The 17,897-nt window shown below is 41.0% G+C and overlaps 1 protein-coding gene across 1 annotated transcript in view; it reads left to right on the top strand.

Moving 5' to 3' along the window:
• Slc35f1 (solute carrier family 35 member F1) overlaps nt 1-11,894 on the top strand; it is a 430,910-nt gene extending 419,016 nt beyond the window's left edge. Inside the window, exon 8 of the mRNA XM_038340065.1 lies at nt 11,670-11,894. Within this exon, the coding sequence (XP_038195993.1) occupies nt 11,670-11,894 (225 nt within the window). The remainder of the gene's footprint in view (nt 1-11,669) is intronic.
• Nucleotides 11,895-17,897: the final 6,003 nt, after the last annotated feature.

The raw sequence follows: 17,897 nt of genomic DNA, 5'->3' as shown, positions 1-17,897 counted from the left end.
TTTGGCATCCTAACTAACATACTTGATCTTTTCTTTTCTGTGCTGATAATATTAGCAGGAATTTGAGTTTTGAATTATCCAGAAAAAGAATGGTTGAAGGGCATTAGGAGGAAGTTTTCATCGTCTCTAGAAACAACTGCTTTTGGCGCCTGTCAGAAGATGGTGTACAGTGTCCTCATTTGGTATCTTTCAAGGTATTTATAGAAGAATGAAGTGTTGCAACATTGAAGTAGCAAGAGTCAGTTCTTTTGTTTTTCCCACAAAAAGTAAGAGGAAAAAAAAGAGGAGAAGTAAGCTGAGACAGCAATCGGGTGCCACTCGGGCAGTTGTAAAGTACTTGAAAAAACGCTTGTCTCTCTCCAGATCATTTATTTTTCATTTAGTAAACCCAGAAGTCCAACTTTAATATTTTTAATAGGCTGAATAATAACAAAAATGGTTTTGTTAGTTTAGTTCACAGACAAGACTAGGCAGTCCCACATCAGTGTGTTTGTGTTTGTGTGTCTCTGGAGCCAGGCCTGTCTGGCTTCCTTGGCTCGACTAGGGATTGGCACAGACCTGTGTGGTAGAGGTCAAGTGCAGGCAGAGCCTTTGCTCAGAGGATCACAAGCAGGTCACAGCTTCGAGCATGCCCAGAACTGGCCACCAGTCTCTCACGGCTCTGTACCTAACAACTGTCCCTTGAGGCTAAATGTGTGGCTCCCTGGAGCCACTGAGAAACACATGACTGCAGAGTGACTCCTGTTACTGAGCCAACTTCCCCCTCAACCCCAGGACACACAGTAGGTTGACTATTTCCCTTTCAAGTGAACACTCTTCACAAGGTGTCCACCTGAAATCCCTGTGTAAATAGGAGCTCAACAGACAAGGACTCCCCTTGAGGTGGCCATCACTAGAACACTATTACATCCAACTAATGGGTCACAGTTTTCATTGGCATTTTGTCTTAGTCCTTGAAGTGTCTTTATTCAACTCTGATACTCAAGACCAAATTAACAATCATCCTCTCCTTTAAAATTCTTACATGAACTTATTTTGGGGCATGCCCATGCCACAGCACCTGTCCTGAGAGCAGAGGACAACTTTCAGAAATCAGTTCTCTCTTCTGCCATATGGGTTCCAGAGATTAGACATGGGTCTTCACAGGTAGTAGCAAGCTCCTACACTGAGCCATCTCACTGCCCCCATAACTTTCTTCTTAAAAGAATTTATATAAATATATTGAAAACCATTTCAGCCACTAGTTCTTCAAAACTAAACATGTGCCCATGAGAAAGAGCACAATATATTTACAATATATTTGAACACTGGTGAAGATTTACTGCTGTCTGCCATCTTAGCCATAGAAAATGCTGCCAGACCAGGGACATCTTTTAAAAATAATATTTGTATTTACTGTTTGAGAATTTTTCCTTGTGTACAATGTATTTTGGTCATACAAACTTCCTATATCCTTTCCTCCAATTTCCTTTAGTCACCTCAGCCACCCTCTCAACTTGATGTTAACTTCCTTTTATTTATTTTCCTATCTAATTATATATTATATCTATGCCCATTTTGCATAGAAAATGTATGTGATGTTATCTATTGAAGCATGGCAACCAACCATGTTCAACCAGTGGTCACATACCCAAGAAAAATTATTCTCTCTCCTCTATGGTCATCATCTTCCAATAGCTACTCAGCTAGCCGTGGGACAGAATGAGCTCCTCCCCATCTAGGCTAATGAAAAATCTATGGTTTCATGATTCATGAACCATTTTTCTTAAGAATTTCATACATGGCTATACAGTATGTTTATATCATTGTCAATTTTCCTTCTCCCAATTTCAATTCCTCCCATAACCGCCCCTCATTTGCCACAGCCTCCTCTCAAATTTATGGTCTCCTCTTTTGTAATTGCCTGTTAAAATGAGCAAGTCAACGCATGAGAACGGCAGAATTTCATCAGAAATCATTGCACTGACTGTTTGTCCCCAGTCATAGTTGGTTCTATCCTAGACCTCTGGGATATCCCACCTCTGGGGTTTGACACTCAGGGGTGAACTTCCTCTCAGGGTATGGGTCTTCAGCTGAGCCCATTGCTTGTTGGTACCCCAGCAGACCTTGTAAGCAGGACAAATTGTAGGTTGGATCCCAATGCCTCCACTGGAAGTCTAGCCTAACTGTCACCCTAGAGGCTTCATCCAGTAACTGATAGAAACAGATGCAGAGGCCCACAGCCCAATATTAGGGGTATCTTGGGGGATGCTGCAGAAGAGAGGAGGAGAAGGATTGTAGGACCCAGCTGTGTTAAGGACACCACAAGAAAACCTACAGAACCAACTAACCTGGGCTCATACTAGGGAGCCTGCATAGGACTGACCTCGGCAATCTGCATACATGTTACAGCTGTGTAATGTGGTCTTCTTATGAGACCCCTAACAGAGAGAGCAGGGCTGTCTCTGACTCTGACACATGCTTCTAAAACCCATTCCTCCTACTGGATTGTCTCAGTCAGCCTTTAAAGACGAGGAGGAGCCCAGTCTCACTGAAACTTGGTATACCTTGGCTGACTGATATTCGTGGAGTTCTGTTCCTACCTGAAGAGAAACAGTGGAGGATGAGTATATGGGGGTTGGGGTGGTAGAAGGGAAGAGGAAGAGAGGAATTGGGAGGAGGGGAATGAGGGGGAAACTTTGGTTGGGAGGTAGAAGCAAACAATTTAGCAGGTCAATTTCTGTATATGGAAGTGCTTATCAGCAGTTCTTGAATTCACTGACAGCCTACAGTGCAGCTCCTTGGGAATGACCCATCTCTGTTATTTATTGTTCTTCTTACTCATGGTAGTGTTGTTTTCTGAAGCATCTGTTAAGCAAGCAGGTTCCCAAGTGTTACCCTCTTAGATGTTAAAAATATGGAGATGTGAGTATCCTTTTAAAAGAGTGAGTTGGGCAGTCACTGGAAAGTATTTTATTATTGCACTCACATATCCATCACATAGGTAAAGGCACCAAAAGGCATATCTAAGAAGATTAATAAATATCACTGATTTCATTTTTGCACAGTCTTTTTACGTGGTTCCATAGGCATGCTTCCTCAGACAGCTCAGATCAACCAGAACTCCAAAAGGGCAGCCTACCATTTGAACTTTAACATTATCGCTGAGCCATGGTGTAAGATGTTTGGGAGTCCCTCCTTCTGCTTTTCTGTAGACAGCCTGGGGAGTACCTGGAGACTGGAAGCAGCGTCGAGGCAGGTTACTCTCCTCTCAAAAGCAGGCAAATCTCATCAGATCTATAGTAGGGAAACACGGGTGTGTGTGTGTGTGTGTGTGTGTGTGTGTGTGTGTGTGAGAGAGAGAGAGAGAGAGAGAGAGAGAGAGAGAGAGAGAGAGACTGTAGATCAAAGACACACTGACTTAATTTAGATAAAAGACAAATATTGTTTTTATCTAGTTCTACTGTCTCCTTTCCTCTTAGCTATTAAGAAATTTTAAATACCTTTTCTTCTTTAAAAATATAACCTGATTTGTCTCCCTCATTCTAAGTACATTAAATTCTGTGCTTCTTTGATCCCTATGTGAGATATAAATCTCTCTTGTGCCTTCCTCATCTGAATCGATTAAAACAGGATGCCCTGTATCCTAGGCTGGCCTCAAACTCACTGTATATCCAAAGCAGACTTTGGTTAGAAGTGTTTGTCCCCACATCCCTGATGCATTTCTAGGTTTCTAACCCAGGGCTTCAAGCACCCTAGACAAGCACCGAGAAAGTGAGCTATATCCCCAGCCCTGCCCCTTCTTTGTCACCCTCTTCCTCCTCATTTCTTCCTCCTCTTCTTATTCTTCTGTGTTTCCTCATGTGTATCCAATGCTCTACTCTAAGTCTTACTTCCATTTAGTCCCTTTTCCCAAGGGACCTCAGTATTATTTTCCAATCCCCCTTCTTCCCTCATGAGTAATAATCATCTGGGATAAGAAAACTGTCATACACTTAGGAAATGCAGATCCTAAAGCAGTCTCTTACACTTTATTCCCCTCTGAACACTGCCTATGTTCTGCTTTGGAGACCTCTACTGATTTTCTAGACAAGCATCAGAAGCACAGCTGCCCTTGAAGCAATTTCCCCCTTCCTCACATCTTGCCAGGGATGTGTTGTCTATTGATTGTAATCAGTGTAGAATGTATACAACAGTGTATTTCACTATGCTTTATTGGGAGTTTGATGTGGGGATTTTGTTGTTTTGTTTCAGGCAGGGGCTCACTATGTAGTCCTGACTGTCTGGGAACTCACTACTTAGACCAGGCTGGCTGGAACTGTACCTCTGCCTCAGCTTCCTGATTCTGCCATTGAAGGAGGGCACCACCATGCCTGACTCATTATGACATTTTGCTACACGCACACACACACACTCATGCGCGCACACACACACACACACACACACACACACACACACACGTAGATTATACTCACCATCCCACTACTTCCATCTCTTTCCCCCATCTCATGGTTAGACCACCTCATCTTCCTGATTGCTCCCCTTCTACTTCTGTGTCTTCTTAAGATCTGAATTCCTAACACGAAAGAAAATGAGTAATGTTTATCTGAGTCCAACTTATTGTCTTAACACGATAACCTCCAGTTCTACCCATTTTTTTCTGGAAATTATATGACTTTTCTGTTATTTAAAGGCTGAATAATATTCTATAGGAGTGTAATACAGAGATGAATATATAGCTAGGTCATGCAGTAACTCTAGTTTTGATTTCATAAGAGTTCTCTGCATTGATTTTCATAGAGACTGTACTAATTTATATCCCCACTGATGGTGAATGAGAGTTCTTTTCCCAAAAATACAAACCTTTGCCAGCATTTGCCTCTCTCTCCCCCTCCCCGTGTGTGTGTGTGTGTGTGTGTGTGTGTGTGTGTGTAATATGTATATATATATTCAAACTTCCACATGTCTGCTTTATCTGTAATTTCTCCTACTGTTTATTTCTAGTTTGATTCTAATATAAGATAATGTAAGATAATTATTTTATTTTAGTAAGATTTGCTTTAAGGTCTAAGGCATGGTTAAGAGAAATACAATTTACTTTTAGAATTTAAATTATATCAGTCTATGCTCTCTGCATGCATGGTTCATTGTCAGTTAGATTTTCTTTTTAAATAACCTGACACTCCTCTCTTGCAACCTCCAGTATTCTTTCTTCTGTGTTCTTACGACGTTAACCGCAAAGGCACTTGGGAAGACAATATTCTAGTCTTGTGTATTCGGGGCTCTAAACATCTCTCATGCTTGGCTGTCTGCTTCACTCCCGGTTGTTTCTGCTTCAGGGTTTTAGGGTGTGTTATCCATGCTTCTTACTTTGCACCTTAACTTCCTTTTGCTGTCTCACAGATTTGCAGGTTTGGTCTTTTAATCAGGTCTTGAATATTTAAATATTGTTGTCAGGATCTTTTCTTTGTTGCTATATGATTACGGGTCCTCTTGTTTTCTGTGCCTGCTACTGTTCCTCCACCCAGCCTTGTCTATTCATGATGCTTTTCACTAGTTTGCTTGATCTATTGGACTTCTTATTTCAAAACTTTTCATTTTCCTCTGAATCTCAATTTTCATGTGGAATTCCTTGTTCAAATTTCTGAACCCTTCCTTCATCTCAGTTTTTAATTGGCTTATTTCCTTCATTCATCTTCTTTATTTCTTGTCCGGCCATCTTTAAAAGCAAGCTCTTAAGTTTTGTGCTCAGCACTGTGACGATATTACTCCATTTGCATACAGTTATTACAGATTATGAAGTTTGGAGTCTATTGTTGCCTGGCTTTCTCACCTTTCTTGTGTTCCCATGTCGTAACATCTGTGCCTATTCTGTCTTATCTGGATTTGTATGTGAATTTTTCTAGAAAGTAGCTTTCTCTTGAGGCCCCAACACCCAGCACTGCTTAGTGAGGAGCTAATAAACTCTTGTAACAGCAACACCACAAAGTAGAATATATATATATGTGTGTGTGTGTGTGTGTGTGTGTAAGTATAGCAAAAATAATTTCTTTTTAAAGGTTTATTTATGTTATTTACATTTATGAATGTGTTTCTTACATGTATGTATGTGCAACCCATATGTGTCTGGTGCATGAAGAGGTCAGAAGAGACTGTCAGGTCTCCTGGAACTGGATCAGCCACCATGTGGGGGCTGGGAACTGAACCCAGATCCTCTGCAAGGGCAAGTGCTCTTAACCACTGAGCTATTTCTCCAGCCCACATAAAAGTAAATTGAAGAAAGCTAATAAACCACCCAGAATCATAGAATAGAAAGTGACAAAAAATAACCTAAAAGTAAGAAGTTAAAACTTAATAGGATAATAATAATAAAAAAGTGTGTCATACAAATAAAAATAAGGCAAATTCAAATGAAGAAAAAGAAATAGACAAATAGGATGGAGTGCAAGGAAGAGAAAAAGAAAGGATCAAGAAATTGTAAACTATCAACATCCAAAATGAAAAACTGCATAGATGGAATCTAGTAAGAGTGTGAAGAGGACAAAACATTAAAACATAGTGTTTTTAAAGATTAAATTTAAAAATCCTAAAAATGATAGTAAGAAGAAAAAGTGTTCTCATAATTTGAGCTGCTTGTGTTTGTATCCTCAAATGCTGAAATCTGCCAGTCTGCGGGAGAGTGTGGCCCCTGTCTGTTCCCACTCTGTAAATTGATGCAGTATATGAGCTGAAACTGGGCTGCCAAAACTTAGGTTGTCGGAGTAATTCAGTTAGACACTTTCTTATGTTTGAGGAGCTACTGCGGATCTTAGTGAGCTCTGTGACTTGCAGTGTCTTCCCACACTCTGGGGGGCTTGGACACTCAGGGCTGGAAGATATCCAAATTAAAATACATCAGAGAGATGAGAAAACAGAACACTGAGTTTCTCCTTGAAGGAAGAGCACTGAGGAAAACCAGCTCTCCACCTGCTGGTCTCAGCGCTTTCAAATCCTGCTCAGCAACAAACTCTCTAAGAGAGGAACAGTCTGCTGGATCTGGGCTTAGAGTTCTAGGTCCCGCACAGCTGCAATAACATCCTTGTCATTAGTATTGTTAGATGAGGGAACAAAATATAACCAATAATGGTTCCATAATAGAGGGAAAGCACAGAGAGATGAGAGCCACACGTGGACAAAGCTTTACAGATTCCCGTGATTGACAGAGTTCTCAGGATGGTGGCTCCAATGCAGCCATAAGAGACCACGGTGCATATGAATGGCACAGTAATGCCTAGTGATCCCACAATGAAAATAAACAGCTCATTGATAGAGGTGTCTGAGCTGGACAGCTTAATTAAAGCAGAGAGATCACAGAAGAAGTGGTGGAGAATGTTACCTCTAAAGAAAGAGAGATGAGCTAGAAGGATGGTGTGAATAAGGGCACCAGCAAAGGATAAGAACCAGGATGTAATGACTAGCAAGATACAGACACTATGACTAATGATTCTGGTATAATGGAGGGGGTAGCAGATGGCCACATACCTGTCATAGGCCATGGAGGTCAGTAGGAAGTTTTCAATAGCCCCAAACATTAAGAAAAGTACACCTGTGAAATGCACTCAGCATATGAGATGGACTGACTGTGTGTCAGCATATTCATGAGCATCTTTCTGGTTGCACCCATGCTAAATCCATTTATCTACAGTTTGAGAAATAAAGATATGAAAGGAGTGCTAAGAAATATCATCATCAGGGAAATGTATTCAAAGTGGTCTTCCTTCTTTCTGTATTGAGAACTTCTCAGTCCTGCACATGGCTCTTTCTATGACTTGGTGCTTTCTAGTGAGTCTTTAGGATGTACTTTTTAGCCTGTGTTTCCCTCAACTACAGGTTTTATTTCTCTTTTTTTCCTGTTGGGGGAATGCTTTTGTTTGTTTGTTTGTTTGTTTGTTACTATATTTTTACAAATACAACTGTAATATTTTCCTTTTCAGGTCTTTTCATTATTTCTTATATTTAGGAACATAAATTTTTTGTATAATGCTGATCATTCACCTTTCATCATTATCTAATTTAATGTCCTTCTTTATGAAATATTGTTTTACTTTCTCAAGAAAACTGAAATCTTTAAAAAAAGAGTTCTAGGTCCCACTCAGCAGCAAACCACCTGTGTGTCAGGGAGGCAGTTTCCAAGACGATACAGTTCACCAGCCACCAACTCAGAGCCCTTAGTCACCATAGTAACCTAAGGTTGGTAGGGCTATGTCCCCTCTATGGGTTCATCCTTAGAGAGTGAGGCCGCTGTCATTGTACCCTTCAGAATCCGAGTTCCCTGCCGCTTCATCTTCTTTTGGGAATCTCTGTCAGGCTGTTCTTCTCTATACAACAGCCTCCCAGAACTGTTGTAAACCTTCCAGACATGGCTGCAGGGTGAACCCTAACTACATGACTTGAGGTTGTCCCTTTTTTTTTTCAAGCCCCAAAGTAGTTCCTTCTCAAACAGCAGGTCCCCACTCAGGAGAGTAACTGACAACAGCCCTTTGAGATACGGGAGTGATGGAACAGGTTTCTTTACAGTACTGCCCTGATAAGCCTCAAAAGTCTTATTTTTTTTTGTCAGTGGGATTTAAACCAGATGCCACTGGTTTAAGACTGGCAAGAACGGTGACTTTCCTGTGGTTAGGATGGTGAGTTTTGTCCTCAGGGTTGCCTATGACCATGCTTACCTGTGACCATGGTTTCATCTTCTCTTTCACCTAAGGAATGACACATCTTGCCTTTTAAAAACTATGTTAAACATTTCTGTCACTATTTGTGACATCCAGTATTTATCCTGATTAATCCCAATGCTTGCCTGGCTGTTCCCTTGGGGGAAAATGAAAACTCTCTCTACCATCTATTAATAAAACCTCTTGAATGACTTCCACCATGGTCCTGTTATATGGAGTTCCATCCTATCCATCTTTTGGAAAAAACAATAGAGTGATTTCTGTATGGATTAAATGGAAGTGAACCGGAAATGCACTATGTGCTGCCATTCAGCAGCTAGGCCCTGCTTTAGATTTATGGCTCAGTCTTATCATTTCACATCCAGGAGACGTCTGATCCTTATAAATGATACAACTACAACAGTGGCAATGAAACCAATATGAATCGCATGTCTGTGGCAAGGTGGCTATCCCAACTGTTTTACCTGTTTAATACGATTTTCAGAGTTATCATGCGCTGTACAGGCATTGATTGATGTGGAAGCATGAAACTGAAAAGTACAAGAAATCTCTCAACACTTACAGCTAGTAAGGAGGAGAGCTAAGACTTAAATCTGGTTTGAGGGTTAGAAGGTACCAGCAACCACAAAGTCCCATTGCTGGTCTCCCTATTTTCATGTACAGCAATGGCAGTAGGCACCTAAGGCTATGAAACAAAAATACTTGAGCAGAGTAGCAAAAGTCACTCATCAAATATTCAAAATGATGATAAGGTTAGGAACAAAACCATTCGATGCCCTAAGGGCCAGCTGAAGGATGAGATTCTTGGACCTGGGATTCAGGAGGTGAGTGCAGAGGTGAACAGGCTTTCTGAAGTCATGAGGACTAGCGCTGGAATACCCATCTTTCCCTGACTTAAAAAACAACAACAAAAAAAGTGTGACTCAAAGAACAAGGCCCATTTATTTTCATTAAGGAAACCCTAATTAATTATTTCAAGTTAATTAAGTGGATCTGCTCCAAGTTGAGTTTAGTATATAAATCCACATTCCAAAGTGTTACCATCTGGCCTGAATGTGAAAAAATAAGTGGATTGAGGAAAAGAGTGAGGAGTGCTGTAGAAAGAAAATCAGAAACTAGCCTTAGCCTTTTTTGGGCCTGCAAAAAGAGAAGGGCGGAGAGAAAGCACACTCTAGGAAGACTTTTAGCCACGGCGCCAGTTTTTTTGATGTATGTCATCGTCAAAATTGCCTCTTCTATTGCTGAAGCAGCATCCTTTTAGCTGGCTTATAATCACCATGTCGCTTCTCCCAACTCCCTGGCTCACCTTCCTATCCCCTGCACTTGTAGCTTCACTGCATCTTTGTCTGTTTACCAGTTGCTACTTCTAGAGTATTAGTATAGAAAGTAGACACGTTGAACCTAAGATAGACCTCTTCTGTAATAGATGGAGAATGTGGTGCCTTAGTTACTTTTCCATTGATGTGATAAGACACCATGGTCAAGGCACCGTAAAAGAGAAAGCATTTATTTGGGACTTACCGTTGTAAAGAGCGAGTCCATGATCATGAGGGCAGAAAGCATGGCAGCAGGCAGGCAGGAAAGGCTCTGAAGCTGTAGCTGGGAACTCCCACACCTTAGTTGACAACCGTGAAGTAGAGAGAGCTAACTGGAAATGGTGTAAGGCTTTTGACACCTCAAAGCCTGACTGAAGTGACACACTTCCTCCGAGAAGGCCACACCTCCTAATCCTTTCCAAATTGGGGAGCAGCTATTCAAATATACGAGCCTATGGCAGCCATTCTCATTCAAACACCACAGGGGCCAAGACTGGGTTAATGGCAACTGACTGAAATGAGGTCTGGCGTCTCCTAGTTGTATTGTTTTGCTTTGTGTTATCTGTACTTCTGTTTCTTCAGGGACTAGTACATTCTTGCTGGGAAAGAGCCACGCTTTGTGTGTATTTCTGTTTCTGTTTTTCCATTTCTATTTCCCTGGTACACAACTGCATGTTTCAGGTACAGGACCTATTGTAAGATATCATGAAGGGGTGAGTGAGTGAATGAATGCAGAATGGAAGTGAAAGGGGACAACAGAGGGAAACAAGGAACCTGGCAACACTTGCCCTTTGACCTTATTCTCCTCTGATAAACTTCCCAGTAGAGTTCCTCAAGAAGATCCAAGGTCATAATTTCTCAAAAGTATTCTTGACATTATAAACCTTTACCGACCACTCTTTCAACACACACACACACACACACACACACACACACACATGTGCGCGCGCGCACGCATGCACGTACTCGCACACACACCAAAGCAACAAAACAAACAAAATAAAAATGAAAAATCCTCTAAAGTATCAAGAAAATTGTTGAGAAAGAAGAACACAGTCCATACAGACCTATTTGGTTTGCTTTTTGATGAGTAGGGCAGGAATGCCACATTTTACTATTTCTCCCTGTTCAAGGATAATCTAATTTTGCAGTGATAGTTACGGAAGTCAATAACAGGTCGTACAGGGGAGTGAAATCAAGTCTGCCTTGGATGACGGTGAAGCGGAGTGCCCTGCCACAGCTGTCAGTGAGGGCTTCCTCGCTTGTAGCTTCATTATGCCCTGAAATGAAATATCTATATCTCTTCTGGGTTTAATGAGGCCACAGACAACCGAGTCTTTACGGAGTGATATTGGAGAATTTTTGCTTTGAATTTGATATATCCTAATTTGTGCTTAACTACCCTTCCCAAGCAATTCAGGTTCTCAGATGGGCATTTCAGGGACAATTAGCTAAATGTTCCTCTCATTAGCCACAGCACCTAGGAAGAGACAAAGGGAATCAATAAGACAAAGCTAGTTTAGGAGGGCATTCGCTTTCCATCAAAAGGACCAGCTACCTCATCAAGTTGCGGGTTCCTGCAGGAGGTTGCTTCTCCCAGCCCAGATGTCATTAACCTCTCAGTGGCTAAGTTTCCCTACTCAGTCACCTTTCTGTTCTGTTTTAGTTTTCAGGACTTTACCTCCTGTCTTTCTTCACCATTCTCATCGGGCTGGTGCTCTACTCCTCCACCTCCACGTACATAGCCCAGGACCCCCGAGTGTACAAGCAGTTCCGTAACCCTTCAGGACCTGTTGTGGACTTACCCAGCACAGCTCAGGTGGAGCCTTCAGTCACCTATACCAGCCTGGGCCAGGAGACAGAAGAAGAGCCCCACGTACGTGTGGCCTAGGGTGAGCCCTGCCCTGCCCACTGAGGACAAGTCAGAGGCCACGTGTTCGCTCATCATCTCTGTATTGTACATAGAGAAAGGTATTTAGTAGGTGCAGTTTCACAGGTGGACTGCAAGGTAGCTAATCTTCCTTTTGTAAAAGGAAACCAGCTGATGACCACTGGGGACACAGTCTTCAATCCACCTGGCTCAGAAAGAGGCTTTGATAGTGTGTATCCTGACCCAGCCCCCACCCCTGCATTAATTACTGTGAAATTTTTTGAATCAAGAGCAAGTATTATTGTTACTATGATTTTTATTATCGTTGTTACTGTTATTACACCGACTTTCAGGAGGAGGTTTTGTATTCCTGATGGGAATTCTTGCCAGACCCTCACGTAATCAGCCTACATCCCTCTTTTCTATGGCAAGCCACTTTTTAAGAATCATACCTTTTGTTTTGTTTTGCACAGACTACATGAGTGATGCATGCCACAGAATCTCTACCCCTCAGAAGTGCCCTCATCCTGGTGACCTTGTGGCTAATGGTTTCCTCTGTCACCTGTTGGATTGCCTGCTCAATAAGGATTTTGTGCTGTGACCCTTGTGGGGAGGGGAAACTGACCATGTAATTCTCTATTCTAGGAATAGATATAAAACAAACATTTTAGCCTTTTTATATTTCATTTTCTGCTTACTCCGGGCCATTGGCTTTCTTTTCTGCCAGGAGATTCATCTAATCAAGCCCTGTGACTACAGGATAAAAATTCTCCCATTTTTGTGGCTTACAGGAAACCCTCTAAATAAAACCACTAATGTTTAGGGGATGTATGTTTTAAATTTTCTTCTGGCCTTCCGTGTATCTCTCTCCTCAAACATTGGTTTCTGTTTAATTTTTTTCTTAATGATGTCATGGAAATTAACCAAAGTACTGGAAAAGCCATGGCCTCTGCCCTCTTAGTTACATAGTACCTTTCTGGGAGTATGTCAACAAGGACAGACATTATCTTTATTGTGGGGCATCACTGTTTATGCCACCTCTTAGAGCAAGGGACAATCTTTGTTTATAGTTCATGTTCTGGTCCCTTACTAGTGGTAAAGATGTTACCATTGAAACGTCTGGCATTTTGGTCACATTTGATTCCCCTTCAATAGCAGAGTAAATGGATAAACATTCATACACACAGATGATGCAACAACATCTCAATAAAGCTTGATACATTGCTAGTCTAATCAGCTCTGTTGTCTCAAGAATATCTCCCCCAACCCTACCACAAGAAACTGGGAACCACCATCAACTTCTATAATTCAGAATAGATTCCATGTGTCAGTGTGGAAGCGCTCGCTTTGTAGCTTGGCTGACTCCAATACCACTCAGACGGATCCTTGATGGAGTTATGGGCTTTTATAAATGTTCATGAAATTTGAGACAATTCAAGTCAGTATATTTTAATCAAGCAGACAAAAAATAATAAAAACCCAGTGGGGGTCTCATAAAGTAAGAATAGATTACAAAGTAGGGCCTGAGCAAGGCCTGAACATCGCAGGCAGAAGCTCCCAAGCTGTCTACCAGGAGGCCTCTGACCTCTTTGCCCGACTTCTGTGAAGAGTCATCATGGTCCCCTTTGACAAATCTCATAAGAACAACACATATCCAAAGTAATCAATGCACTTGAAAACTGTAACTCAGTTTTAAAAAATGTTTTTCAGTGAACCATATAACTTTTCTCCTAAAGTATTGTTTAATCCTGACCTTGGAGAAAGAAGAAAGGTTGTTTTCTGATATGTATATTTCATGTTAGATTTCCCTATGGAAATAGTTTTCTTTACTGGGATGGGGTGGGCATCGGGAGAAAGGCTTGGGCTAAAGTTACACATCACATCCCACAACTTTGCCAGCATCTTCTCTATGCTACCGTTTAAACCAATTAAATACCTTTCTCTGAATATTTTGTCCATTCAGATCCGAAGACCTTTAAAGACTGTGCTTTTATTTTTGTGTTTACATTCCTTTGTTTTGCATAATTTACTTGATTTGTTGCATTTTTAGTATTTATTTTAAGCCAAATGTCTTTGTCTTTTTAATTCATTTTTATGGCACTAATTTGTAGACACTTGGTAAACTCTTCTGAGAAACAAGTGGCTGAAATTGTTTCCAAGTCTGCTCAGCGGGCTAGGAACATTTTTAAAGTTTGAAAAGGTTTGCAATTAATTGATGGCTGAAGGTTGCCATTTGGACCATTTTTAAAATGTTTGAATTGACTCCAGTGTGTGGAAACCAAGTGTGACTATCAAGATGAACTCACTGTGTACTTTTTGTCATTGGATGTCCTTGTGATCAGACATTCACGCCACTGGGTTACTTCACCCATGGTGGTTTAAATCCATTTAAATATAAATATAAAATATAAAGCTGGTAACATTGGCTGCCCAAGATCCAAACTGATTCTTAAGGGAAAAAAGACAAAAAGTTTCAAAGAACCGTGTTTTCAGTATGAAAACATTGGTGGTTTGAGAGTGGGGTGGGAAGTGGGAATAGGGTAACATTAACTGTAGCCATTTTAGTTTCTGGGATTCTGTAACCTCAGTAGACAACCAGGAAGAAATTCAACGTCCTAATCCACCACTCTTCTCTCCTCGATGAACGAGAACAGTCCTTTGTGTGATTGTTGACAAGGGGCAAACCACAGCTCTCTTCAACTTTGCCGGAGATGAGAGGTGGCTTTCACTTCCTCACTGGAAACTTGACTGGGGACAGAGCTTGCCTTGGTCAGATCTCCCCACAGCTTCAAATACATATCCAGGTAGACCAAGCAATGGACAACTTTGCACCACTGTGTCCCATCAAAACGTTTCAATGTTTAGTTTAGGTATTGCTAACTTGTGCTATTAACCTTTGGACGAGCTTGTAGTACTGTTTGTTTGGGATTTATTTTTAATTTGTAACTATTTAGTACTCCCCAGCTAGTTATCAGTACAGAGTTTACCCCATGGGTAGGAGTCTATCTTCACACCACATAATGAAGCACACTAATCCTGACACTACAAGGGAAAATATGAACCAAAATATAAACAAAAAGGAAAAGGAACTTTACACTGGGAAACTGAACAAGCAATCCACATTTTCTATTTGCATGCTCCCCCATGGACTGGCTGTGGCGGTGTAACACCTGTACAATGTTTTCAAATAAAAATAAATGCTTTCTGAAAGCACCATGCTTCTGGCTCTCTCGTGTGTTTGTCTGCACTATGACAACCATGACAGCAGCTCCCTTGAGATGTTCGAAATAGCAACAACAGCAGTGAACCCAGCACATGTCAAAATAAAAACCAGAGAGAAAATAGCTCCAAATTAGGTATGCCATAGTCTCTGAACCGTAGTTTCAAGAAGTCGAATTAAATACATTTGTAATTTGCCTTAGGATGCAAAAAAAAAGGTTGTTGAGATACAATTTCCGAGTCCACATGGGAAACTCATTCAGGATAATGGAAAGCTACCCCCGAGAAATGGTTTCTTATAAAGAGGAAAGTTCTGGGCACTGCCCTGGGCATAGCAGCAAACCTAACCATGAGTATTCTTCCAGACCAGGACAGTCATGAAGCAGAGAGTGCCACTATTCCTGCTCAGAACTTAGAGAGAACTAACACCCACCTCTCCCCAGCTAACTGCTTTCAGCCTTCCAGTCATTGAGTGTCCAGAGCAGAGAGTCTATGCATTTGCCCTGTTTGTATACTCTTGACACTTATGTTCCCAACCAGACCTTCAAAAATAGACAAACCAGGATGGCTGTAGATTCAAAGTATTTATAGACTGATTTTTCAGCAAAGAGGGACAACCCTGTACCAAGGGCTTTGTAAAACACCTTACAAAGTGAAAACTAGCAAGAGGCAGTTAGCATAATAAATAATTTGCTTCAAAAATACCTTTCCTTGTAGAGCTTTCTTTGAAAACGATTTCATTTTATTTAGGAAGCTCCTTGATCAACAATGAAATGAAGTTGAACTTCAGCCCAGTCCTGTGTCCAAATGTCCAGCAGTTTCAACAGATTGGATCCAAACCACCGTCTACAATTAATGTGTGTGTTATGTTCCATGCCCAATTAGTTGTCATTTTTGTAAGAGAAAGAACCTAATTTCCTACCTCCTCAGGTGCTTCTGCAATAGCAAGACAAGGCAGCATTAGAATTTCATAGCCATTCATAAGAAGGAAAACAAAATAAACAAACAAAGTAACACTAAAATTCACAGGCCAGCTGTCATTGATTAGATTGTCTTTATGCCTCACAAGAAAATGAGCTATAAAATGTGATATAAAAGTCTAACACAGATTCAGCTAATCTGCTCAGCGCCCAACAAAACACCTGGCATGTAGAAGCCATTTATCCATCTTATTTGACTAGAGTCTACTTTCAAAACCATAAATGCAAAGCATAAACATAAGCAATTCTATTATAAAATGTTGCCTTTTTTCTGATAAATTTCTCATTCCTGGAATTGGAAAGAATCAACATGTCCACTCAAGTTCCTGCTTCTAGGAAATTAAATATTGATATTTAAAGACCTTCAGGCTGAGGTAGGAAACAACAGGATTCTTTCCCTTTAAAATAGTGTTTTATATTTATATCATACCTTCTCAATTGTGTATACCAATCATACTTCTTCCTTCTTCATTTTTTGATATCCTTCCCTTTTTCTCGTTTCTATAACAAGAGGACTTGCTAGGGTCCATCTATGAAGGATTTTTTTTAAGTCTATTGCAACTGGAAAGCCCTGCTACTTCCAGGTGGCCTGCACTGAGACTTAAGAAGACCGACACGGAGTTTCACTCTTCAGACGAGTCCCCTCCAAACTTGATAGCATAATGATGAACAAGGCCAATTATGATCAGAGGGAGCCAGCCTCGTGGAATAGGCTACAATCAATATTAGCACCATCCACCTTGATGGACAAAAGGCTAGTGTGGGCAAGAAAAAAAAGTCTGTAAAAGCATGAAAATGAGCTTGTTCATTGAGTATTAGCAATAGAGCTAGGGCAATCCCACAAACTAAAGGATCATTTCACAACAGGAGAGATAAAGACTACATCCTGAACTCCCTACCTCAAGTTGATGGTGCAAGCTAAAAGTATCACCTACAGATGTATGATCTACAAAAACATATTAAGTAGGCTGAGACGTGATTCATTATATAATCCACTAACCCTTTCAATACAAAGGCAGACATTGATTGTTATACAATAATAATCAGGGGTAGGTAGCAGGGGTAGATCTGGTCTGTGCCAATCAATCTGGGAATATAGTCACACTGTCTTTAAGACTAGCTGGTTCATCCCTACCTCTGCAAGCTGGCAGCACAGCATATAGCCACATCTTCCTAACACTAGATGCACTGAGTCAGAAAAGAAGGACAAAGCTGCCCATCTGTTCACTGGGGTGAGCTGTTCGTGAGTTCTCTTGAGTGCTCCCACTCTTGTGTAGATCTCCTGTGAGTAAGCACGGCTGCTGGAAGTTCAAGAGATCAACGACCATTTCATTCCCGTGAATAGGGATCTAAAACAATGGTAAAAGATTTTACTACCATTCTAGACAGCCCTTACTACTGATTCTGAAAGCAAACCCCATTTTCTATAGTGGGATCCTGGACAGCACCTCTTCTGTGGGCTCCCATTTGACTATTCAGGAATCTATAGTTAGTAGTGGCATCTCAGTGGCGACATCACCAACATCATCACTACTGTTCTGCTGCTCAAGTGTGAGCCTAAAGAAGGATGCTTTGCTGGCGTTATTCAGAAGCAAATTACAGCAGAGACTGACACACCCATACACTTGGAGAAGTGTGGAATGATGAATGAGTAGGTGTGTAAATGAACGCATGCTCCATGTGGGAAAGAGGTCAATTCCCAGAGGCAAAAAAAAAAAGTAGACAGTGGAATCGAGCCACTATTCACTTAACATTTTCCAAACAGCACACACAAATACTAAATCTAAGACTTCAAGCTTCAGACTGTAGCATGGGGTGATAATAC

This window comes from Arvicola amphibius, chromosome 8 (genome assembly GCF_903992535.2).
Source record: "Arvicola amphibius chromosome 8, mArvAmp1.2, whole genome shotgun sequence".
NCBI classification, from domain to species: domain Eukaryota; kingdom Metazoa; phylum Chordata; class Mammalia; order Rodentia; family Cricetidae; genus Arvicola; species Arvicola amphibius.
Note: the sequence above shows the minus strand (reverse complement) of the source record. Positions and strands in the feature narration are given on the sequence as shown.